The sequence below is a fragment of the Tinamus guttatus genome, unplaced genomic scaffold, assembly GCF_059628265.1.
Source record: "Tinamus guttatus ecotype Peru unplaced genomic scaffold, ASM5962826v1 Tinamus_guttatus_pri_ptg000089l, whole genome shotgun sequence".
Taxonomy (NCBI): Eukaryota; Metazoa; Chordata; class Aves; order Tinamiformes; family Tinamidae; genus Tinamus; species Tinamus guttatus.
The window spans coordinates 4,364,065-4,385,696 of NW_028288623.1; the positions used below are offsets into that span (position 1 = coordinate 4,364,065).

The window sequence follows — 21,632 nt, forward strand, 5'->3', positions numbered from 1 at the left end:
AGCACCAAGGCAGTGATGGCACACGCAGCCTCGGGGCAGCACTGCCTGCAAGGTCAAAGATAAAGGGCTCGTACAGTGTGTGGCCACAGACTATTTAGATAAGGTTTACAGAGTACTCCCTGCCCGCTACCCTGCTGAGGCTGCAGCAGCACGGAGCCCGTCCCCTGCTGCCTGCACCACCGCAAACGCCACAGGGGCAGCGGCAGGGCCAGGAAGGTGCGGGCAAGGAGGGAGCGCTGCCCCTTGCAGCTCTCTCTGCTGATGCTGCTGCTGCCAGGCGAAGCCCGCAGGGTGCCAGGCCATGGGGTGCTGGAGAAGGCGGCAGGGCTGGTGCAGCAGCCCCGGTGCCCAGAGAGAGCAGGACGAGCCCCAGGGCCCTTCCCTGCCCACAGAGTCCTGCAGGCTGCTTTAGCACGAGCCGGGGGAAGACGTGAGCTCAGGAGCTGGTGGGACTCTGTTCGCTGTGCTGCTAAAGCGGCTGAGAAAGAAGCTAATTCTTAGGTGATTGTGTGTGCATTAGTGTGTACACATGTGTCCTTATGCTTTTCTTTTGCAATACATTTTCCAGTTTTGTAATCAAATGTTTATCTCCAGACATGGTCTAGTAATGTCACATCTGCGTGGCCTGGCAGGTGTGAGGGACCCGGGAGGCTTTGGGGACGCCTCCTCTCACAACATGAGCTGGTGGCAGGCTTATAGCCCGCTGTAATGGTCAGCTTGGAGGTGGCTGGTGTTACAGGTGTCCTGACTGGGAGCCTGGTAGGATAGATAGGAGAGATAGGAGGTGGCTTTGAAGCAGTGCTCATCACAGCCCGGGGAGCGGGTGGAGAGACCGGGCAGTGGGTGGGCACGGAGCTGTCTCAGCACCAACAGGCAAGGGGGCAGTGCCCGAGGAGGCTGAGGGAGCTGGAGGAAAGTGCTGCCCCCTCTCCCTGGCAGCCCCACTGGGCTGGCACAGCAGAGCAAGGGCAGGAGGCAGCTCGGGCTCAGGGAGAGGGGCAGGAGGGCCAGTACAGCCAGGGCTCTGTTCTTGCATCGGCCAGTTGTTTTGGCTGCCACTGGAGGGGCTGATTCTCATCCACTCAAAGAGGCACCATTCAATGTGTTATCATATGTTTATTCATCCTGGATTTCCTGCACTGGGAGTAACCTACAGTTTTCTTCCGCACAGATGCCATTCAGGGAGGAGGAACCCCCTTAGATCCTCGAGAGCCGAGCAGCAGCAGAGGCCAACAAGGCTGATCCACCAGCAGACGTAGCTGCCATCTGAGCTAGCAGGGTAGGTAGAAATGGAAATGGCAGTAGGGCTAACTCTCCCTCCAAAGGTCCAGAGGACATCGTCCTCTCAGTTTGAGTGATCAAGCCAGCAGCTAGCAAAGGGGCTCATTTCCTTCTTAGGCTCTGGAGTCAAGCAGGAGTTCAAACTCCCTGAAGAAAAGGTGCTGCCTTGGAGAATTATAGTTCATCTTGGTCTTGGGTGTCAGAATTGGCTCAGCTGCCAGCTGCAGCCCTGACACAGGCCGCGTGGGAGTTTATAGCAATTTGGCGCTCTCTGTGGTTTTGAGCTTCTCTTTACTGAAGCATATTTTAAATTTGGAAATAAATAAACCAGAAATCAAGAGACCTATGTGGCAGGAAAGGGGAAGTGAAGAAGGGGAAGATGGTAGTGAGGGCATCATCTCTTTTTTCAAACCAGATCAGTAGGATTTTCTGTTGCTTCCTGACTCCTTGAGCAGTGACTCTCTCAAGGCCAATCCTCAGCACAGGCACAGCTTTGGGGTCTGAGCCCACAGGTCTCTCCTCCTGTAAGATGTGACTCCCCCAAGTTTTGCAGTGGATGTGATTTCATGTTCGCTTCAGGTCACCTCATTCTGTTTCCTAAGTCCAGCTTCTCAATAGTGTGGGACTGGTTGCTGCCACTGCCCCAGAGGAGAAGGGAGCCTGCTCCAAGGGAGGGCAGTGATCCTGGAAAGCGGCGCAGCATTGCTAATGGAAGGACAGGCTAAGCCAGGAAAGCTGAGAAACCCATGGATGGAGTGAAACTCTTGGACACACACACCTGTGACAGTGCAGGCAGTGCTGCTGAGCAGGCTGGGGTGAGGGATTTGCGAGGGAAGTGAATAGTTAGCTGTGCCTGGGTGCTGCAGGTAGCCCCTGTGGGCTCAGGGCCACCAGTAAGATGCACAGAGATAGGAGAATAGGAGCAATCTTTAGGAGCTGGTTGGGCTGAAGTTGTGTGAGGGAGCCTGGAGCAGAAGTTGAGAGAAAGAGCCAGTGTGGTCACACCTGGGGGCAGGGATTGTTTTGGTGCCAACTTGCTGCTGAAAGCAGGAACAATAGAGAGTGGGGAAGGGGTAAGGGAGGCAAAGGGAGGCAGTAAAGGACCTGTGAGAAGAATTCCAGCATCTATAAATAGCTGGGCTTGATGAGGGTGCTGAGACCAAAGAGGAAGTGTCATGGGTGGCCTTGCGAAGCTGAAGTGGTGCCAGCCACTGCACTGTGAGTGGAGACAGAAGCTCTTGAATACAGCTGCAAACTGCTTCGAGAGACTGAGGAACCTCTGCAAGCAGCTTTGCTAGAGAAAAAAACAGGAGGACACAGCCAGGAACAGCAATGTGGGGCAGCTAAGGGCTATGGCCTGAAATTTGGTTTGAAGGAGTTTGCTGTTTAGCCAAGACATTACAATGGAAACCAGACAATTGCCTCTAGCTGTAGCGTCTACACACTCTCTGCTCTCCCCTCAACAAGTATTTGTTCACCTTGTGCAGAAGCATCCTCTCACGTTCATCTTGTTTTATTTTACTCTTCTAAGAATCTAGGTAGCTTAGTAAATACTTTCACTCCTTGTATTCCACGTTTTCCAGCTGCTTTCTGGCCTGGAAATGGGTGGCACTGTGGTATAACACTCACTTGCAAGGCTTCATTTTTTTTCCCCTCTTTGTGAAAGGCCCCTCTGAAGACAACTCCTCTTTGTGTCATGCAGCTCTCTTTTTCCTGTTTGCTTTACAGTCTGCCCTGCCATCCTCTAGTAGGTATTTTCCAACCACACTTCCATCGGCCACACTGGACTCTGTGACTGCCTTTTGGCTCGGGTTCAGCACTGTGGAGCAGCCCTGCAGCCAGGCTTTATGTCACTACCCAAGAAGGATCACCCCCCCACCCCTTTCCACATGGAACATTTAGGCCTATTTTCGAGCTTTCCTCACAAGCAGAGAGGAAGTCTGCCCACAAACATACTCCAGCAACTCTAGAAATGCAACTGAGGCAGCTTCAGGTCAGGCACAGCCTGCACTTCAGTCAAGGGAGCCTGCCCCAAGCTATCGCTCTGGGTTAGGTCTCCAAAGAGAGTCCAGGATAACTTGCAACAGCTCCAAGGGGGCTTCAAAAAATTGCACCTGCCTCAGTGCTTCTTGCCAAGCTAACTAGCCACAGCAAGGATGCAGGGGATGGGAAGGTGGGATAGAAAATCAAGGGAAGCACCCATGGCCCCCAGCTCCACACAAGGCTGTGTTATAGGCCCCCTGGTAGATGCTAACCACAGATCTCAGCTGCATAAGAGCACAGCTGGCCTGAGGGCTCAGCAGGCTCCAAGGTGCAGATTCTGCCTATGGGGCAGAAACGTTAAGGAATTGGTCGAGCAAGCTCAGCTTCTGCTTTGGGGAAGCGGGTGTGATCTGCCATCGAAGATCTTTTGCTTCCTTCTCCTGCAAAATACACGGGCAACAGGAAATCCACGTTTTGGGTAGTACTTTAGGAACTCTCTTCCAGGAAGGTGTCAGAAGCAAATAATTATCTACCAGCACAGATTTACAATTTTGTGCAAGGAATAATTTTATTTCTTAAAAAATGGAAGAGGACTAGATGTTTTTACTCTTTCCAATCAGGCACAGACACACTTATGTTTTTACAGAAGCAATGGGGAAAGAAGAGGCTTTGCCGGCCTCCTGGAATTCAGGAACAGCAATTAGTCCATGGGTGTTATGTCTCCGTGCATTCATACACAAAGCAAGACTTTTAGCATGGTCTGAATGACAAGTTTTAACCAGAGCCTTTGCTGTTAACAAAACTTCATTTGTTTCCATGAAAAACTAAGCCTCCAGGCAGACCTGTTTCTCTAGTACAGTAGGTGTGTTTCCCCCCACCTTCACAGCAGGTTCACCCCACAGGCTCTTTTATTAATCCATTTGGTTCTGGGGAGCCAGGACTATTCATCTTGCCAAAAATTCATGAGGTACAGTCCAGCTGAGCATTTTTGCATTCTTAGTATGTTGTGTCCTGTCCATTACTTCAGTTGTTGGCACCTTAAAGGAATTTCTGGTGTGCAAACATTTAGGGGACTTGCTACTATAAGCAGCAGTAGGTGTAAATGTCACAGCCCATTATGATCTGGTGGTCATGTTTTCCTAGGACAAACAAGTCTGCTCAGACTTTGTCCTCTAGATTTTCAGGTTGTTTGCAGTGTAATCAAAGGTCCCATCTGCTGGACATTTCTGTCCTCATAGCAGGTCCTGGCTACATACCTAAATTGAGCCCCAATTATAGCCTAATCTGAACTGAGCACTTTTGAGAGGACAAATCAAAGCCAAACCTCCCTGTTGCCCTTCATATCTCCCTCTAGTTTTTGTTGTTGACTATACAAAGGCTACTATTAAAATTTGAAATATCCAGTCTGGCAAAGTACATTTCTCTATTCGTTACCACACACATCTCAGGTCATTTTATCCTTGCCTGTTTTTCCCCCTGTTATCTCAGGAGCCTGGCAGGCTGTCTCCAAATTTGTGTGTGTTAGAACAAAGCAGCAACAAATCGTCCAGTCGTGGGTCAGCAGATGGAATGCATGCTGTTACTGTAGAGCAGTGCCCAAGCTTTGCCTGGGTACAGTTCTAGAGACTGGATCTTTAAATAATTCTCCAAGTGCTTATATGCTGACATCTCTTTAATTGTAGCTTAGATGCTTCTTTAATTATTGAACCTGGAATGATAGGTAAATTTGAAAGTATTTCTGTCTATTTCATTGCCCCTTAGATCTTGACCTTACCTGCCTTTCGTGAACACTTTCTTTGAGAAGTAACATTACCACTTGAGCTGTGCTCTTGCTGTTTTCACCCCCTCACATTTGGAGGGCAATGTTAGGGATGCTTTTTAGCATGACATTCCAGTAGCTGATGCATTTCTGCACTCACACACAACAGCTAAATAGCATTGGTCTCAATCTTTTCCATGGAAGACTGCATTTCAATGCCTCCAATGTGCTGTAAAAGGTTAACTCCTGCTCTGTGTGGTAGGTGTGCAACAGGAGGGTTGTGGTACATATTAATGTCCTAAAAGTTAACAGCATTCAGCTCTGCCCCTCCTTCCCTCCTTGTCAGTCTCCACCTGTTAAACATGTGTTTTGCTTTGTTAGCTGCTGCTGCAGTCATTCTGCTTGCATCTGCCTACATGGATTCAGACTCACTTCTGTATCACCCCTTTCCCAAACAGGTTTGAGGCACTTAGCACCAGGGCCCTTGCCCGAGTTTACTGAGGCTGAATGCATCTCCTCCTACAAGCTAACCCTGTATAAGAATTTCACTAAGGAAAGCTACTCCAGGCTCACAGCACATCTCAATACAGCAGTCTCAACCACCTATAGTAAGTAGCCTATTTTTTAACTTATTAAGTTTTTATACCAATATAGTTTATTTTCCATTTCATTCCTTCATCCTGTATCCTCCTTTCCTCATCCTGTATGAACATGCTTGTCAGTCAGAGTCTCTTGACAGACCATCTTTGATTACTCAGAACACCAAGATCAGGGTCCCACCCTGACTCAGCACCCTCAGGGCCTTTCAAGGACCAAAAAAAAGGCCAGAGAGAAGCTTTGAGGGTCTTCCCTGAGGAAAGGCACTTCAGAACAACTGGGTCTAAGTACAGCTCAAGACAGAGGAGGAGAGGTGATACTGTAGAGCTAGGACTGCACAGCCAGCAAGCACCTTTTATACCCTGTTACTCTTCATTGCTGTGTAGCACTCCAGCAAGATTTGAAGTACATTTTTATTGTGAATAAGTCAAAAAGCTAGGGGAAAAGGAAGAGGGCATCTCTGTGCAGTGAGTTCCATTTCCCCTAAAGGCACAAACAAGCAAAGTACCTAGGAGCATCATAAAACCCCAGGCCTAGTACTGCAGGCAGGGCATTCTAAGCAGAACAGGACAGGAGGTGGCTGCCTCTCCCTATTGGCCTTTGCTGTGTGTCAAGGCCTAGTCTAATCTAGCTCAGGGAAGGTTGTGTCAACTCTTGCTCTGCAAGACTTTGCCCTCACCCTCTCACCCAAGAGGGAAGTCTTTCCTCTATCCCCAAACCAGGCAACTCCTTCATTCCATAGCATCTTCCCCATGAATTACCTGGATGGGGCAGTACACAGAGGCCCAGGGCAAAGAAGCAATGCTGCAAGAGTAAAGATTGCCCCTTGCCCTGCACAGGGAAGGTTCCTTGAAGAGGAAGGTTGGGGATAGGGCAGATACACGCCCCCCATAGGTGAGTATGCATTGAAGCCAAGGAAGTTGCCTTTTTTTTGTTGTGAATGAAAGGATGTAGCACATAAGACACATAAGGGGGTGTTCCTTTTCACACCCCTACAATCCTATGGTCCTCAGAGGCAGAACGGTCTTTACTCATCCTTGTTTATTAGAAAAGCCCTAAAGGTCTAGGCATTTAAAATGAAGCATAGGTTACATGGAATACGTGCCCTCAGTCAGAGTCCAGAAGTCACTGCATGTACTGCAGAAGTGGACTGGCCAGCAGCAACTTCACCAGGAGATGCCAACATGGGTATGAGACACCAACAGGGCAGCAAATCATGAGCCAACCTTCTCAACATAGTTAGCAGGATAGAGTCCAACCTGGCCCGTAAGAAGTCGGCCCTTGCACCAGCCCTGCTCATCTTCCTCGCTGATCTTCATTAGTTCTTCTCCTAAGAAAAACAGTTGTTAGAAAGCAACCTCAGAAAAGGAAGTGTGGCCTGCTTTGTTAGAAGCACTCAAGAACAAAATTTAACATATATACTCTGTCCTGTAACACCCTCAGGAGCATGTGGTACAGTTTCATTAAAGCCAGAATTCCTGACCTCTTCAGTATCTATTCCCAGTAACACTCACTAAATAAGGGAACTTTGAGACCTTCACTGCTGTTGTGAAGAAAAAAAAAAAAACCCACACACACCACAGAAAACTTTGCTTCCGATATTCCTCCCCCCTCCTTGCTTTCCTCCCCACAGAAGAAAGTCTTTATAAACTAGAGGGATCAGAAGGCTCTTTAACATTTCTTTCTCAGTAGTTCTACATATTTCTTCTGCAGCAAGTAGAAGGGCTTGTAAAAGGCCGCTAAGCTCTACCTGTTAGGATCCAAGACAACTATTCCATGAACTCAGGCTTGGCCAGAAAGACATGGAATCAGCTCATTTCTCAGACAGTGTCCAGGAAAGGCTCTCAATCGCCCCAAATCTACTTTAAGAAAGGGCAGGAAGGTCCCCTTCCCAAAGTTATTGCCAGAGCAGGGCTCAGACTGCATCAGTAGGGCAGATCCACCCTGCTAGCAGCTGAGAAAGGCATTTGCTGTCTAGCGTAAGCCCTAGTGGTACATGCTGCTCAGAGGAGATTCAGAGGGGATGGCTGACACTAATCAGTCGTGCCTCCATTTAGCCGTTAGAGCTGCTGAGTAGCAAAAGAGCAAGGAATCAAGTTCCAGAGTAACAATATTGTAGGGTGTTCTAGAGCAGTAAGTTAGTGAAAGTTGACTAGTATGGCAACACAGCAGCATAGATGCTGGCGTGAAGTACTTTAGAAGAGGTGTATTTAAGATGTCTGGCACAGCAACCCCACATAAGACAAAACAAGGTTAGAGACACTCAAGATCCAGGTGTCCTCTTGGTGATTAAGAGGTGGCCACATGCAAGCTGAATTTAAGTGAGGAAAGACACTCCACTTTCAAAACAGTTTTAAACAAGTTAAAACAAAGCTTGCTTTTTTTTTTTCTTCTCCTCTCCAGCCAAATTCTGCTTTCAATAGTGCATGCTGGTCAATTGAACTTCCCTCCCTCCTGCCATTCTGAGATGACCATCTTCTGGCTACTTTGAATCACAAACCAGACCACCCTTTTTGTGCTTTAGAGGAGAGAGGTGTGTCATTTTCCCCCCTGTGCCACAGGGAGAAGCGTGTGGTAAAGTTTCAGGATACATTGCAGAGCAAGTGCCTGGGAGGCAAAACGTTTCACCATATTCCCCTTCACTGTGGCTAGGTAGTCTCTTCTTATGGAGCCTCCCTGTCTTGATTTACAGATTGGGCTTCCCCGGAGTATCATCCACTTCAGACTAAATGGGGATGAGTCAAGCCAGGGAAAATAGATTTCAGTTTTCAAGGGGATATCCAGATCTTGGAGTGTTTCAATCATTCAGTCAGGCCAAGTGGGGACAGCAAGAGGTTAGTAAGAGATTAGTGCTTCTGTACCTGCTTTAAAGCTCAGCTCATCAGCCTCCTGTCCTGTGTAATCATACAGCGCTCGTACCCGTACACCTGGTACCTTTAAGTCCTCCTCATGCCCATTGGTATCCAAGTACTTCTTGGGAGTGTCCTCATCTGACCACTCCGAAATGTCTTCCTTCCCTCCGCTGTATACATGGAAGGAGGAAGGGGAGAGGATGGTGGTTAGAAAAAGTGGACTTGTCTCGCTCCCCATCTCCTGAATCATGCACAACCCTGAACCCCAGAGACTGCTAAGCCAAGGTGCAAGAGGCCAAACAGCCAAGGGAACACAGACAGGGAGCAGATACCAGGGCATACTAGATTTGAAAGAATCAGAGTTAGAGCCCTGAAGGATAGGAGGGCAAGTCATTCTCACACCTGCACACACAGGCACTTCTCAACATCATCCTAGCCCAGCAGATCATCTCACTCAGAGCAGGCCAGTTCTAATTGGAGTGCTCAGGTGCATCCAAGACTCACTCCAAGCAAGAATAAGATAGGAAAGGTCACAACTCATCCCAAACAGATGGGCCTGGAATGCCATTTTCTAAGTCAGAAGCAAGGATAGAGAGTGAGCAAAGGACAGGCACCTAGAACTCCCCAAAAACCTGAAGAGGTGTATTCCATACTAACTTCACATGGGCTGATGCCCTCAGGGTGTCATAGCAGATGCTGTTCTGCTCCTCTTGATAGGAAAACCTGTAGATTGGCAAATAGGGTCCCTGAATCCAATAAGCTGGAATGTTGACATCTTTACATCCCCATTCTTTCCTGCCCAGTTTTCTTACATCAGAGCCAACCTTTTAAGGCAGGAAGGCAACTGACACAGCAGGACCTGAGACTTGAGCCTCTCCCTACTATTCTCCAGCTTTCTCCCTGGCAAGGGAAGCAGCTATATCCCAACTTGACAGATAGCACTCAGCCTCACTCCAGGGAAGAGTAATGCCTGTATTTAGTAAACTATATAGTTAACTGGCACTGCTACCAGTTAACAACTCTCCTCCTTAAGGTGGAAGAAAGGAATTAGGAAACACCTGCCAGAACCTCACACAGCATTAGACTGAACCAGGCCAGATCTCATCACTAGAGGGACCTTCATAACATCTGAGACTGAACCTACTAGCAAAAACCTACCCTGTCCCCTTATCTACCAGGTCTTTTGGGGTGGCATAGACAGGACTGCAGGGCTGAAAATGGAAGAGGTTAAGTAAAGTTCACTCCTACCAGTCTTACCTAATTTGTACACTGGGAAGGCCTATATTCTTCTTATCCTAATATACTCCAGACTCTAGCCCTTACCCTTGCCTCGTCTGCAGAGGGGTCTGGGAGACAACCCCATCCCGCGTAGGCAAAATGCTGGTCAGCGTCACATCGTCAGTCGTTTTTCCACTCTTCTCTTTCTTGGTGATCGGCCGCTGTGTTTCAAGAGACCATTCCTATTAGGAAAATAATACGATCAAGACACAGATTCAAGCGTATAAGGCTTTTTTTCTCCCCTGACCAACAGAAAGAAGGAAAAATGCAAGAACACCCACATACTTCAGCTGTGGCTGCTCAATCAACCAGACAGACAGCCTTGCAGCACAGCAGGCTTACTTCTATGAAATCCCAGTGCAGCAAGAGGGTCTAAGTTTAGAATGAGAGGTTGCTTTAAAGCCCTAAACCCTGATTCCTGTTCCCTGCCCTTGCAGCTAGCTGGCTGGAGTAGCTGCAGTTTGCAGATGGCTTACACCCATCCCTCTGCACACCAGGAGAGCTTTCAACATAAGAAAGTTTCAGAAGACACAAACACACCAAACCCAGTGAGCAGAGACATTTCTTACAAACACAAGGTTAGCAATCCATCAGTTTCCATAAAGCAGCTGAGTGGTAAGGATGGTAGTTAAATACTCTAGAATCATCAGCCAGTCACCTCAAACTGAGGCCAGTTCATCACCATGCCTGGTCCATGTGTGTTGCGCCACCACTTCAGGTCCTCCTGGTTGTCTGCAGCCATGATGACTTGGTAGAGATCTCGATACAGTGCATGGAAGCTATGAGCAGGAACAGACAGAACCACCATAAATAAGCTGTTCCCCAAACTCCAAGCGCAAAGGGAGAACCTAACTTCATGCACAATTACACAGCCTCCAAAGTCCCATATGATTAAAGGTTATAGAGAACCTTGAAAAGCACCTGTCAACCCTACGACAAAGCCACCTTCAAGGAAGGATCACTTGGGCTGGTACCTTTCACTGGTAGAGAGGTTCAGATGCTGGTGCAGGTTCAGGAACATCTCCTTAAAGAAGCACAGTCTCTTGCGTTCTGCTTCCTGGCAGCCCTCAAACACTTGCTCCATATCCTCCATGTAGCGAGGGTTGTAGCGGTTCAGCTCTTCCAGCATCTTCTCATAGTGATCCTTGCACTGGATCAATCCAGGAAGAAAGCAGGATTCAGATAGGTAGCCTTGATGTTAAACCAGTAGCCCTCCCCTCCATTCCAGCCTGGAATTGAAGAGGTTTTTCCCTTCACTCCTAAGCCAATACAGTATAGAAGGCAGCAAAAGACATTTTTGCCCCAAAGTTAGTACCCCAGCGCATTGCTCTCTTAGGGGTCTTGCAAGTTCCTCATCCCTCCTTACCCTTCCTTCCACAATTCACTCTTCCACACCTTTTCAGGTAGGCAGGCAAGCCAGCCACTTTCAGCAGCTGGCATTCAGCTCTGCAGCTCCCACCCCCTGCACCAAATTCCTCACTTTCCCCTTCATTTACTGGTAAGGGGCATTCCATCCAAAAAACAAAGATAGTCTTTCCTGCTGAAGTCTCATTCTAGCTTGCTAAAGCCTCAAACAGAAAGATCCTACATACACTTAGTTTTCAGCATGAGCTGATGCTACAAGCAGCACTTTTCTGCCCCCCTACCAAAGGTGCCCTCACAGCCTGTGCCTGTACAAAGCGCTCCCACCTTCTCAGCCTCCTGCGTGCACTTCTCCACGCGCTCCTGCAGCTTGCGCAGCTGCTCCTGGGAGACAGAGGAGTCTGCCTTGGCGTGGTTCTCCCGTGTATGGGCCGTCTTCTCCTCCTTCCGGGCTGCATGATAGTTTTTCTTAGAAGTCTCCACCTGTGGCAGGAGCGATGCAGAGTCAAAGCCATGATCTTGATCCTAGAGATACTCCATCCCTCAGAGAGGGCACATCTAATGTCCTTGCTGCAATGAGCAGCAGTTGTTTCAGGAGAATGCAATAGGAAAGGCCAATTTGATATCTAACCAGCCATGCTGGTTAAATTTCATTGAGCTTCTAGTGAGTGTCCAGCAGAGAGCCACAAAGATGATTAAGGGACTGGAGCATTTGTCATACGAGGAAAGACTGAGCAAGCTGGGCCTGTTTAGTCTGGATAAAAGACGACTGAGAGGAGACCCGATTAACATGTTCAAGTACCTGAGAGGTGACTGTAGGGAGGATGAGGCCAGGCTCTTCACTGTGGTGGCTGGGGACAGGACAAGGGGTAATCGGTGCAAGTTGAAACACAGGAAGTTCCACCTCCTTATGAGGAAGGACTTTTCCTGTGAGGGTGACAGAGCCCTGGAACAGGCTGCCCAGAGAGGCTGTGGAGTCTCCTTCTCTGGAGATCTTCAAAACCTGCCTGGATGCCACCCTGTGCCACGTGCTCTAGGTGTCCCTGCTGGAGCAGTGGGGTTGGACTAGATGATCTCTAGAGGTCCCTTCCAGCCTTAAGCCTTCTGTGATTCTGTGCTCCAAGGGGTGGAGAAAGCCTCCCCCTCCCCAAGGGAACTCCTTCAGACATCCCTCCCTCTCTGGCATCCTGTCACACTGCTTGCTTAAGAGCACTCACAATTAGGTAACCAGCTGGGCAGCCCCACCACCCCATCCCTCCCCTTCACATGTTGCTTACGTCTTTCAGCTTTTTCACCCAGGGTTTCTGGGCCTTGCGGAACCCATCCTCTGCCTCCTTAGTCTCCTTGAAGCCCCCAATCATCTGCTTGTGGTAGGCCTCCTTCTGCCAGGCCTTGATTTTCTCTGAATCTTCCCCAGCCAGGTGGTTCCGGACATCTAAGTGAATGTCACTGAGCTTGTCTGCAGCTGTCAGGAAGGCATGCCAGGCCTTCTCCAGAGTGCCATACTGGGGACCTGCGGGAACAGCCATCACGTGGGCTATTACACCTCCTACCCACACAGGAAAGCACCAATTCTTTTCCTCCTACAAATATTTGTCAGTTTGGAGTTATTTCTTTACCTCCACTATCACACAAATCAGCATTGAGCATCCTCTACACAGTCCCAACAGGCAGCATCTAGACTGGCTGTTGCAGCTGGCCAGTGCTGTTACAGACAGGCAGTGCTTTTAGGCAGCCTCAGCTGCCCTGGCAGTGCCAAGCAACAGAAAGTTTCTGTAGAAAATTCTGCACACCTCTGGCCTGAGCTTAGGCAGCAATATCTGCTCATGACAGCAGCTTCTGCTTCACACACTAGTGGGCTCTTCAGGGCATTTGTTCCTTTGTCCACCATTATTTTGGGAAACACTGTCAATTTATGAATCCAGTGCCACTGAATCACAGCACAAGTAGTTATTCTTGGGTTGAAGGAGAGAGGGGAACCTGCCAAGCATCTTTAAAAGGGGATATCTGCAGTTTGATTCAACACTGGACTTGGACTGGCCCAAGGACTCACCAGACTAAATGAATAAAGGTGTTTGTTACCAAACACTGCCTCTCAAAGGAAATGCGAAGACTGGCTGCCAGAAGAAAGCAGCCAGGAAAGCTTCATTAAAGAAGAAATGCAAAAGAAAGCCACCTGCTTGAAGAGCAGCTTGTCTCCCAAAGAAACAGCCTCACCCCCTGCAGCACTGTCCTCAAGGAACAGTGCAACTCCCACAGCCTGCTCCCACCCCAGCCTGCATCCCTCACCCTTCTCCACATTGCTCCTCCATTTGCGGGACCACTCTGTTAGCTGCTGGGCATAGTTCTTCTCTATCTTGGCTCGCTCCTGGAAGCAGGAGATTAAGTCATTGCAGAGCCGGTGTCCGTCGTCCACACGCTTCACTGTCCACCTATAGTTTCCAGCCTGAAATGCAATACAGTTTTGTCACTCCTGCTGTACCGACTCTCACATCCCTTCAGAGCAGGCAGCAGCAGGTCAGTCATTGCATAGTGACAGAGCTCAGGCCCTCCTGAAACCAGCAGCTGGGCTCTGATCTTCCTTGCAGTGCTCTCTTGCTTGAGGCAGAGCAGGAGGGAGCTGAAATGCCCTGGTTACCTCCCACAGCTCAGTATCAGCTGCACAAGGAGGACAGCACTTGGGGAGGAAAGGGCAACCTGCTCCATGCAGTGACATACAACTTGTTATTGAACCTCCCCACAGTTCCTCCCTGCCTTTCACTTCCAGAGCAACTTGTCATCCTGTAACTTGAAACCTCACACCCCTAATTCTGTGAGTGGGAGGAAAGATGACATTCCTGCCTCCCTCACACCCTCATCATCCTTCCTTACCTCCCAGAAACTGCCCCCAGGAGCCTCCCCACCAGCATCATCTTCTGATGACATTGCCCCTCTTTTCTTGCAGCAGAGAATTTTTGCAGATTTCAGTTAAACTGAAAAGAGAGAAAAACAATTTTTAACACAGTACTGATGAGCCTTTGTAAAGAACAGTTGTTTTACACCTGCAAGAGCCCAACTTACCATCCTGCAGGCAAGTATTAGCATTGCTGTATCCCTAGCTAATTGGCTGGATACTGGAGAGGTACTTAGGACAGAACTTCCTTCCTCCCTGCAGGAGGATGGTGTCCTTGGTGTACCTAAAGCACTTTTGGAATGAGTGTTGTAGAAGACAACCTTGCCAAAACTCAGCTGTACACACCTTGGAGATGTTGGCAAATCCAACACCTTTCAGCAGCAGATACCTCTGCAGAGATTCCTTTCTTAACCAAGGGTCTCAAGAGACTAGTAAAAGCTACAGAAAGTGAAGTAGCTAAAGATGCTTGAAATGTGCCTTTAAACACTTAAAAACAAGTCTTCTGTCAGAGATGACTCCAATTTCCCAACATGAGTCAGGATTAAGGGATTACACCAACTGACCGGAGAAAACAGGCTGAGCAATGAGCAGGCATGTCCTGGACAGGGAGAGCCTCTGACCTGCCCACCAGCTGAGCTGGGGTCCAAGAGGAGCCCCAAGGAGCTCTGCAGGGCACCCAGCCCGAGGGCCCTGCAGCTCAGCCACCGCTTCCACAGCAGCTCTGCCTCCCCACGAACATCTCTGTAGAGCTCTTGCTTCCATTACGCTCAAGGCTATCATGGCTTTAGGCTCGAGATCTAGGGTGGAAGGAGAGGTGCATCTCACCTGCTGCTGTCTCAGTATTTCTGCCTGTTCTCCTGTATAAGTTTGGGCTGCCATTTTGTTCCCAACTTGGTGCAATACTAGGAATTCTCTATGGAGAGGCTCAAGGATGCTCCTGTGATTGCACAGAAAGCAGAGAGGGAATAAGAAGTTCAGTATCACACACAGGCCCCTCCATCCTAGGCAAGCCCAGGTTAACGCAGCAAACACGTCCTCCACCGCTACTTCTCCTCTTGCACATTCCTGGATATAAAAAGCTTCCCTCACACCCCAGAAAGGTATCTGCTTATTCTGCCAGCCCCCAAAGCACACAGCAGAGGGATGAAGATAAATTTAAGAGTCCCTATATCCCGTCCCCTGCAAATCCTTCTCAGCATGTCTGCCATAACACAGGGTAAGCCACAGCACAGGGTGCCCAAACACAGGGTGCAGCAGCTTCCTCCATTTCTTCTAGAGACTGGCTCTGTTTGCCCAGTCTCCATGCAGAGTATGAGCAGTACATTAATGCTGTTCTCCAGGCTTCTCCAGAGGCTCCAAGTGCTGAATACCACAGCCACAGAAGTGAGTTAAGTGAGATGTGACACAGGCACACGAACCTCAAAACCTGAACACCACCACCCACTCCAGCAGCCATCCTCATTCCCACCCTTCATCCATCAGAAGGCTGCAAAGTTATCTTATGTGCCTCCAAGGCAAGCAGCTTTACTCACATCCCCAGATACTACATACCTGAAAGCTGAAAGAAAACACACTTGGCAGCTGCCCGCTGCTGCTGCCTGCTGCTCCTCGATGTCCTGAGCTCTTCAAGCACCTCAAAATGGGCTGAGGGAGACACAGACAGGCACAGTTAGACACAAGCACTTCTTCACAGCGATGCTGCCCATTCTGGCATGTCCCAGGGTACAAATGAGGGTGTTCCATCTGCCAGCTCCTAGGAGGGGCACCCTCTGATATAGCAGCTGCAGCCCCTGTGCCGCCTGAGGTGCCACGTTCCAGCACGTAGCAGAGATGCCAAATCCTTGTGTCACAAGATCCAGCCCCACCAAGAGTTAAAATAGAAACACTGGGGCGGCATGACGGCACCGTGCGGGAAAGGTAGCGTCACAACAGCTGAGCATGGGGAGCAGCTCACTGCCTTTGGGAAGGTCTAAATTCGGCATGTTCCCCAGGCACAGCGCAAGGGGCCTGGGCCCCCCTCGCTGAGCTCGCTCTGGTCTAGCAGACCCCACTGCCTCCATGTACTGCTGCCCTCACTTTGAGACCTAGCTGACTTGCAGGAAACACAGGCATACTCCTGCTGGTCTCTTCTTGTTAAGAGTGACAGAGATTGACATCCAAGGCAAACAAGTAATTCTGCTTAAAATATACATTCTGCTAACAAAGCCTGAGTCCCTCTAACACCAGCGCACACAGCACTGCCTGGTGGGGCACATGGTTCTGCAGCTTTGGCCCTTAGCTCTGTGAGCCACTTCCATCACATTGTCAGAAATACTTGGCCAGAAGTCCTAATTTTACCATTATGTCACTGGTAATTGCCACCAACTTTCCAGAGGACGAGAAAATAAAAAGGCTTGTGGGGGCTAGGGGAGGGTGAGGGTGGAAAGAGCTCCGATTACCTCATATCCATTTCTCTGGAGATTTATTTCAAATGCAAAAAGTGTAAAAAAGCCCTTCTGCTCATTCAACTGTACCCACCTGGCTCAGGCTATGGGGTTAGGACAGCTGAAAGTTAATACAGCTCAGAGAACAGAAACAGCAAAACCCAGGAGGAAAGGGGATTTTTGGTTAGTTAAGACAGTTCTGGAGCAGACGTGAGGAAAGAGACAAGGAAAGGAATGAGGAGTGGGTTACTGCAGACAGACTAGTGACCTTTGCTGGGGAAAGAGTTGGACACTTAAGAGATTCAGGTCACTTGGTTAAAAAGTTACAGTGCATCATAAACCTTCACAATTTACCAGTGGTTAGCCAGTAAAACCCATACTATACATTCCTGAAATTGCTGAGATTAACCCTTTACCTCCTACCCCCCAAAAATGCTTTAAAGTATAGACAGATCTGCCTGCCAGAACTTTTCTTTCTCTGTCCTCGTGAAGAGGCAGATCAGTTAGATAGAATCCACGAGGGCTGCAGCACTTTGTGCTGCCTCCCCCCTGCCACACACACTTCTGTACGCGGCCACACACTTCTTTATCAGGAAGCAACAAATCCCAATTGTGCCTTCTGGCTGTAGTTTCCAGTTCAGGCTGAATACATAGCACTGGAGTTTGGGGGTAAATGCAAAAGACTGTTGGAGTGTGGCCATTCATTTGCAGAGCCATCATTAAAAATATAACTCAAATCTTCAAATCTGTTTTTTTTCTGCAGTTTCCACATTAAATCTGAACCAAGCCTACTTACTTTCCTCAGGAGTTAAACCCAAATAATGGGCTTTATCATCAAGCTCTGCAGGCTGTGAAACGCAATAGCTATGCTGGATTAGCCCACGGGGCCTTATTGCCCAGTGACCTTTGCAGACAGTGGCCAAAAGCAGCATCTTCCCTGGCTTTGATAACACAGCAGGCACACATGGTGCCTCCCCGCAAGTTCTCCAAGCCTCCAACCATTTGTTGACAGGGGCTGCCTGAGCTGAATGTGGCATCCATGAATTTAGTAACCCATGATGGATTTCTCTTCCATTAACTTCTCCAGTCTCCCTTTACACCCACATGAGTTTTTGGTGTTCAAAACATTGTGTGTCAAGGCACCCTACAGCTTAAGGCTCTATTAACAAAGTAGCAGTGTAGGAGAATTTGAAAGTTGAACTCCATGATCCAAGTAGCAACCAGTAAAATACTTATTACCATAGCAGTTGTACAGACTTTATAGAAGTCCAGAAAAATCTGTCCTGGTAGAAGCAAAAAGGTCAAAGAATGAGGAGGACCGTTTCAGCTGGGCTTTTTCTGGACCTCATACACTCCATTAGCCCACGTCAGTCAGCAGCTCAAATTGGATCTGCACGCAGCCTTACAGAAGGTGCTCCGTACTGCACACGGGGGCTGAGGAACAGCTGCTGCTGTCACCCTGAGCCCAGGAAGGGTAAATAGATTGCCAACTCCACTCCCTCATGCCTAGTTATTCCTGAAACATCATATGTATTATGAACTGCCAAGAGCTTGAGACCAGGGGAAAAGTTTAGGTTTGCCAGGAAAAGTGAATAGATGATTATTAATACATGCCAAGGTCTGAAGGCTGTTATATGGCAATGTAGAGAGATGACAGGAATACCTTGTTAAGAGCTTAATGTAGCAGGAGCCATCATGTAATTCAGGAGGACTGGCACAGCCTGTACAGGACAAGAAATATAGCCAGAGTCATTGGAAGTATGTGGGTCAAAACCAGGGTGCTTCCCAATATCACTGCCACCTCTTAAGAGCAGGATACCCAGCAAGTCAGACTTGCAGGGCAGAGCAACATTTCTCTACTAGAGCTGAAAGAGGAAGCAGGAGAAAATAAGAGTTACTTGAGCCTGTGCTGCAGTTTCTGCAAAGATGAGCTCTCTGAAGCAGAGAGAACTCTATTCACACCACACAGGAGCATCGCAGACAGCATTATCACCAGCAACACTGGCTGTACAAGATCAACATGCAAGTGGGATTTCTGCAGAGCTACAACGCCTCTTTCTGGTAGGGCTAAAGAGTGTTTCCTCCTTCCTACAGCCACCTTCTCCCACATTTTTGGGCCACAGCTGCTACCAGCTCCCTATTAGCTACTCTGAACTGGCCCTGGGTCTGTCATTATGAGCATGTGTTGCAATGGCTCATGACTGCTTCACTGATACTGAGCTCCATTCTGGGAATGCCAAAGCACTTGCTATGGCAGAGTTGCTCCCACCTTTAATTAGCTTCCAACAAACAAGACTGAAACACAGCCACAGGAAAAAGCAGGTGATACCTGGTCAGTCTCCCACATGGGCAGAGAGAAGTTTGCACAGGTGGAGGTAGTCTTATCTCTGTACAGTTTTTGCAGCCTTTTAATCATCAGGCCATGAGACAGCTTCATGCCCTGCACCCAGCAGGACCACAGGGCTTGTGGCAGAGCAGTTGGTGCTGGCAAACCCAAGCTGGGTGAAAGGGCCCCAAGGACAGTGAGGAAAGAGTGCCAGGAACACTGATTGGCAAAGTGCATCTCCCTTTTCCACAGGGCCAGGAGCTGCACCAAGGGGGACTTAGCTACACACAGGGAGCTACACACCAGCTATGCTCCTTGGAGCTCCCCTGCCTTCTTTGGCCTCTCCAGCACATTGCTGCTCTCACCCAGCTCCAGTTGGTCACACATCCCAGACTGCAGTTTCTGTATCTACTGACCAGTGCAATAGGCTAAAACCTTTAGACGTCTACAATCTGGCAATGTGGAAAGTGGCTTTGTTGTTTGCGTGACACTAGTACAGCCAGATCCTGATCCACAGTTAAGGCTTCTAGACACTGTAGTGAGTTTCTCTTCTGCAGAAGAGAAGTCTTTCCCTAAGGCAGGTAAGCCACAGAGATCCTCCCCCATCTGTACCGCACTCCAGTACTTCCACCCTCCAAATGCCCAGGGCATCACTTCTGTACATGGCTTCACTGCCTCCTGAGGCTCCTTGTGAACAATTATTTTAAGTTTGCCAAGAACAAGCCTCTGAACTCTGCAAGTGCTCAAAGAGCTGCTGCATACAGCCCTGCAGGGATTCCTCCATAGAAACAGAGCACAAACTGTGCCAGACAAGGCCTTCTGCCCAGCTTCTTTCCCAAATAGTACAGCAAGGAGTGGATACAGACAGAGCTAGGGAAAAGTTGAATATTTATTCAGTAATTAGGGCTTTGGTTGACAGGCATTTTTACTATGGAGCAATTTCTGTCTAGGCATTAAAAGCCAAGCTAAGCAGAGTCTTAATCAGCAGTGGGCTGCTGCTAGCTCATTTCCACCTTAAGACAAGAGTGCAACAGTGTGAGACCTCTGCAACCCATTTGTTTGGTTCCCAAAGAGTTACCTTTCCTGTAGGCTAGGCAGTCATGGAGGTGCTGTTTCCACAGGGCACTTCCTGCTTAGGTTGCAAATAAACATTTCCATCTAAGCAATCAAAATATACAGGACTACTGCCATGCCTGCCCTCTTCCCTTACTCAGGGCAGGAGAGCTGAAAACACTTTTTCTGCTCATTTGTTGTCAGAAAGGAAGCAGACGCCTGGAGCCAGGAGGCACCACATGACACTAGCAGAGAGCAGTGAACAGGGTTGCTGGTGGTGCAGCAGAGCTAGGAAGGTTCCTGATGCAGAGGATGAAACAGGGCACAGGACAGGGCTTCCCCTTGGCTTCCCCATTGCTGCAGACAAACATTCAGTAGCTGTGAACCAGTGACTCATGTCCCAGTAGTTGCTCTCCACTGGTATTATATAAGAGCACTGACATTTACCTCCTCTTTCCAAGATGTGTGTGTGGAGGAGAGGGGGGGGCAGTTCTCTGCAGTTGGAGTGCCAGGTAGCACAAAACTCCAGAAACTCTGTGAACATGAAGTGACTTCTACCCAGCAAAAACATCTCAGAGATATTTATCCCATTGCTGCAGTCACACCCTCAGAAGACACCCAGTCAAGACAGGGACCAATACCCAGCATTTCCCAGCCACTCCCTCGGGATCGGAGCCTGCCAGGGCTGCCTGTGCAGTTTCAAAAAGATTTCAGCTGGGCTTCTCCAGCTGGGGAGACAAGAGACATTAGGCAGAACAGTAACTACACACAGGGGTCACTTCAGCTCCATGCAGGCCTGCAAGAGAAGCCTGTCTCCAGGACAGCAATTCTCTAGAGATCAAGTAGCTTTCCACCCACAGGATTCCCCATGGTTTTACTGAAGTACTAAAATACAGATGAGATCCTCCTGCACTTAAGGCTTCTCTTGAGCCTATGGGCTACTCCCTCGCTCTCCCCTGCTTTAAGCAGCACTCTCTCCAGAGCTGAGGTTGAGCTAATGCCCTGCTGACAGGCATCCCCCTCTTTGTCTTATCCTAAGTTGTTTTTAAGTGTGCAGGCAGAATGAAATACTTCTCACATTTATTAGCTTCAGGTTACTTCCCTGCCCAGGTGGTACAGATCAGGCTGGAGAACAGGCTTCTGCCTTAACACTGTTGCTGATCTAAGGGTTAAGATTTCTAACCAAAATAGCTGTGCCAGGCAGAAAGTCTCATATAAATGGTATTGTGTCGGAGGAGAGAAAAAAAAAAAAAAAAAAAACACACACACAAAAAAAAAAACCACACCACACACACCACTGTCTTTCCCAATGTGGCTCAGGAGATCGTTAGTGTTGCAGGAACACAGCACCATCCTGGTCAACACAGGAGTTATCAGGCAACATAAATGGGGGAATGTGTTGATTACCAAAGTTTGTTAGTTTGTTCTTCTCGATTGTTCTTCCTAGGGAAAAATTGATTGTAAGCTCAAATGCCCACAGAGCAAAGCACAGGGGAATCAGTGCTGTCAGCAGCTGGACAACAGCATACCACACTAGCAGGGCAACAGGTTTATTCAGTATGTTCAACATCACTGCAAGAAAAGCTTTAGAAGTCAGTGATTGTCTGTATTTAACAGGCAGCTGCCCCAGTCTCCTGAGCCACCTGCCTTGCTTCCATGCTGCATGCATCCTACTTACCATGTCAGAGCCAGCTTGTCAGCTACATCATGCAACCAGGTTACCTCTTCACCAGAAAGCAAGGTGTGTTACAAAGCTATTCTTTCCTAAAGCATCACTGAAACAGGTGTTTTAATCCTACTCCTCATGAGCAGTCCATGTATGGAC

General features: G+C 48.7%; 1 protein-coding gene across 2 annotated transcripts; it reads right to left on the reverse strand.

The window, feature by feature from the left end:
* Positions 1-6,679: 6,679 nt before the first annotated feature.
* PACSIN3 (protein kinase C and casein kinase substrate in neurons 3) lies at positions 6,680-14,095 on the reverse strand. Of its 2 annotated transcripts, XM_088520534.1 has the most exons (10): positions 13,984-14,095; positions 13,402-13,558; positions 12,390-12,625; positions 11,440-11,595; positions 10,725-10,900; positions 10,409-10,529; positions 9,796-9,932; positions 9,130-9,195; positions 8,482-8,642; positions 6,680-6,950 (listed from the first exon to the last, which is right to left on the reverse strand). In XM_088520534.1, exons 1-10 carry the CDS (start codon positions 14,035-14,037, stop codon positions 6,835-6,837), a joined length of 1,380 nt encoding a protein of 459 aa, XP_088376660.1. In that variant the 5' UTR covers positions 14,038-14,095; the 3' UTR covers positions 6,680-6,834. The 2 variants fall into 2 exon arrangements, with proteins under 2 accessions (XP_088376660.1, XP_010220590.2); XM_010222288.2 differs by lacking the exon at positions 9,130-9,195.
* Positions 14,096-21,632: the final 7,537 nt, after the last annotated feature.

Bases quoted from the DNA above. Each gene is read 5' to 3' on its own strand.
- PACSIN3 (XM_088520534.1), bottom strand. From the start codon at position 14,037: ATGTCATCAGAAGATGATGCTGGTGGGGAGGCTCCTGGGGGCAGTTTC. The intron at 9,933-10,408 runs GTGACTGGCTGA...TTTTCCTAATAG, and splicing joins TGAACTGGCCTCAGTTTGAG to GAATGGTCTCTTGAAACACA. The intron at 8,643-9,129 runs GTTAGTATGGAA...CCATGTATACAG, and splicing joins AGGGCATCAGCCCATGTGAA to CGGAGGGAAGGAAGACATTT.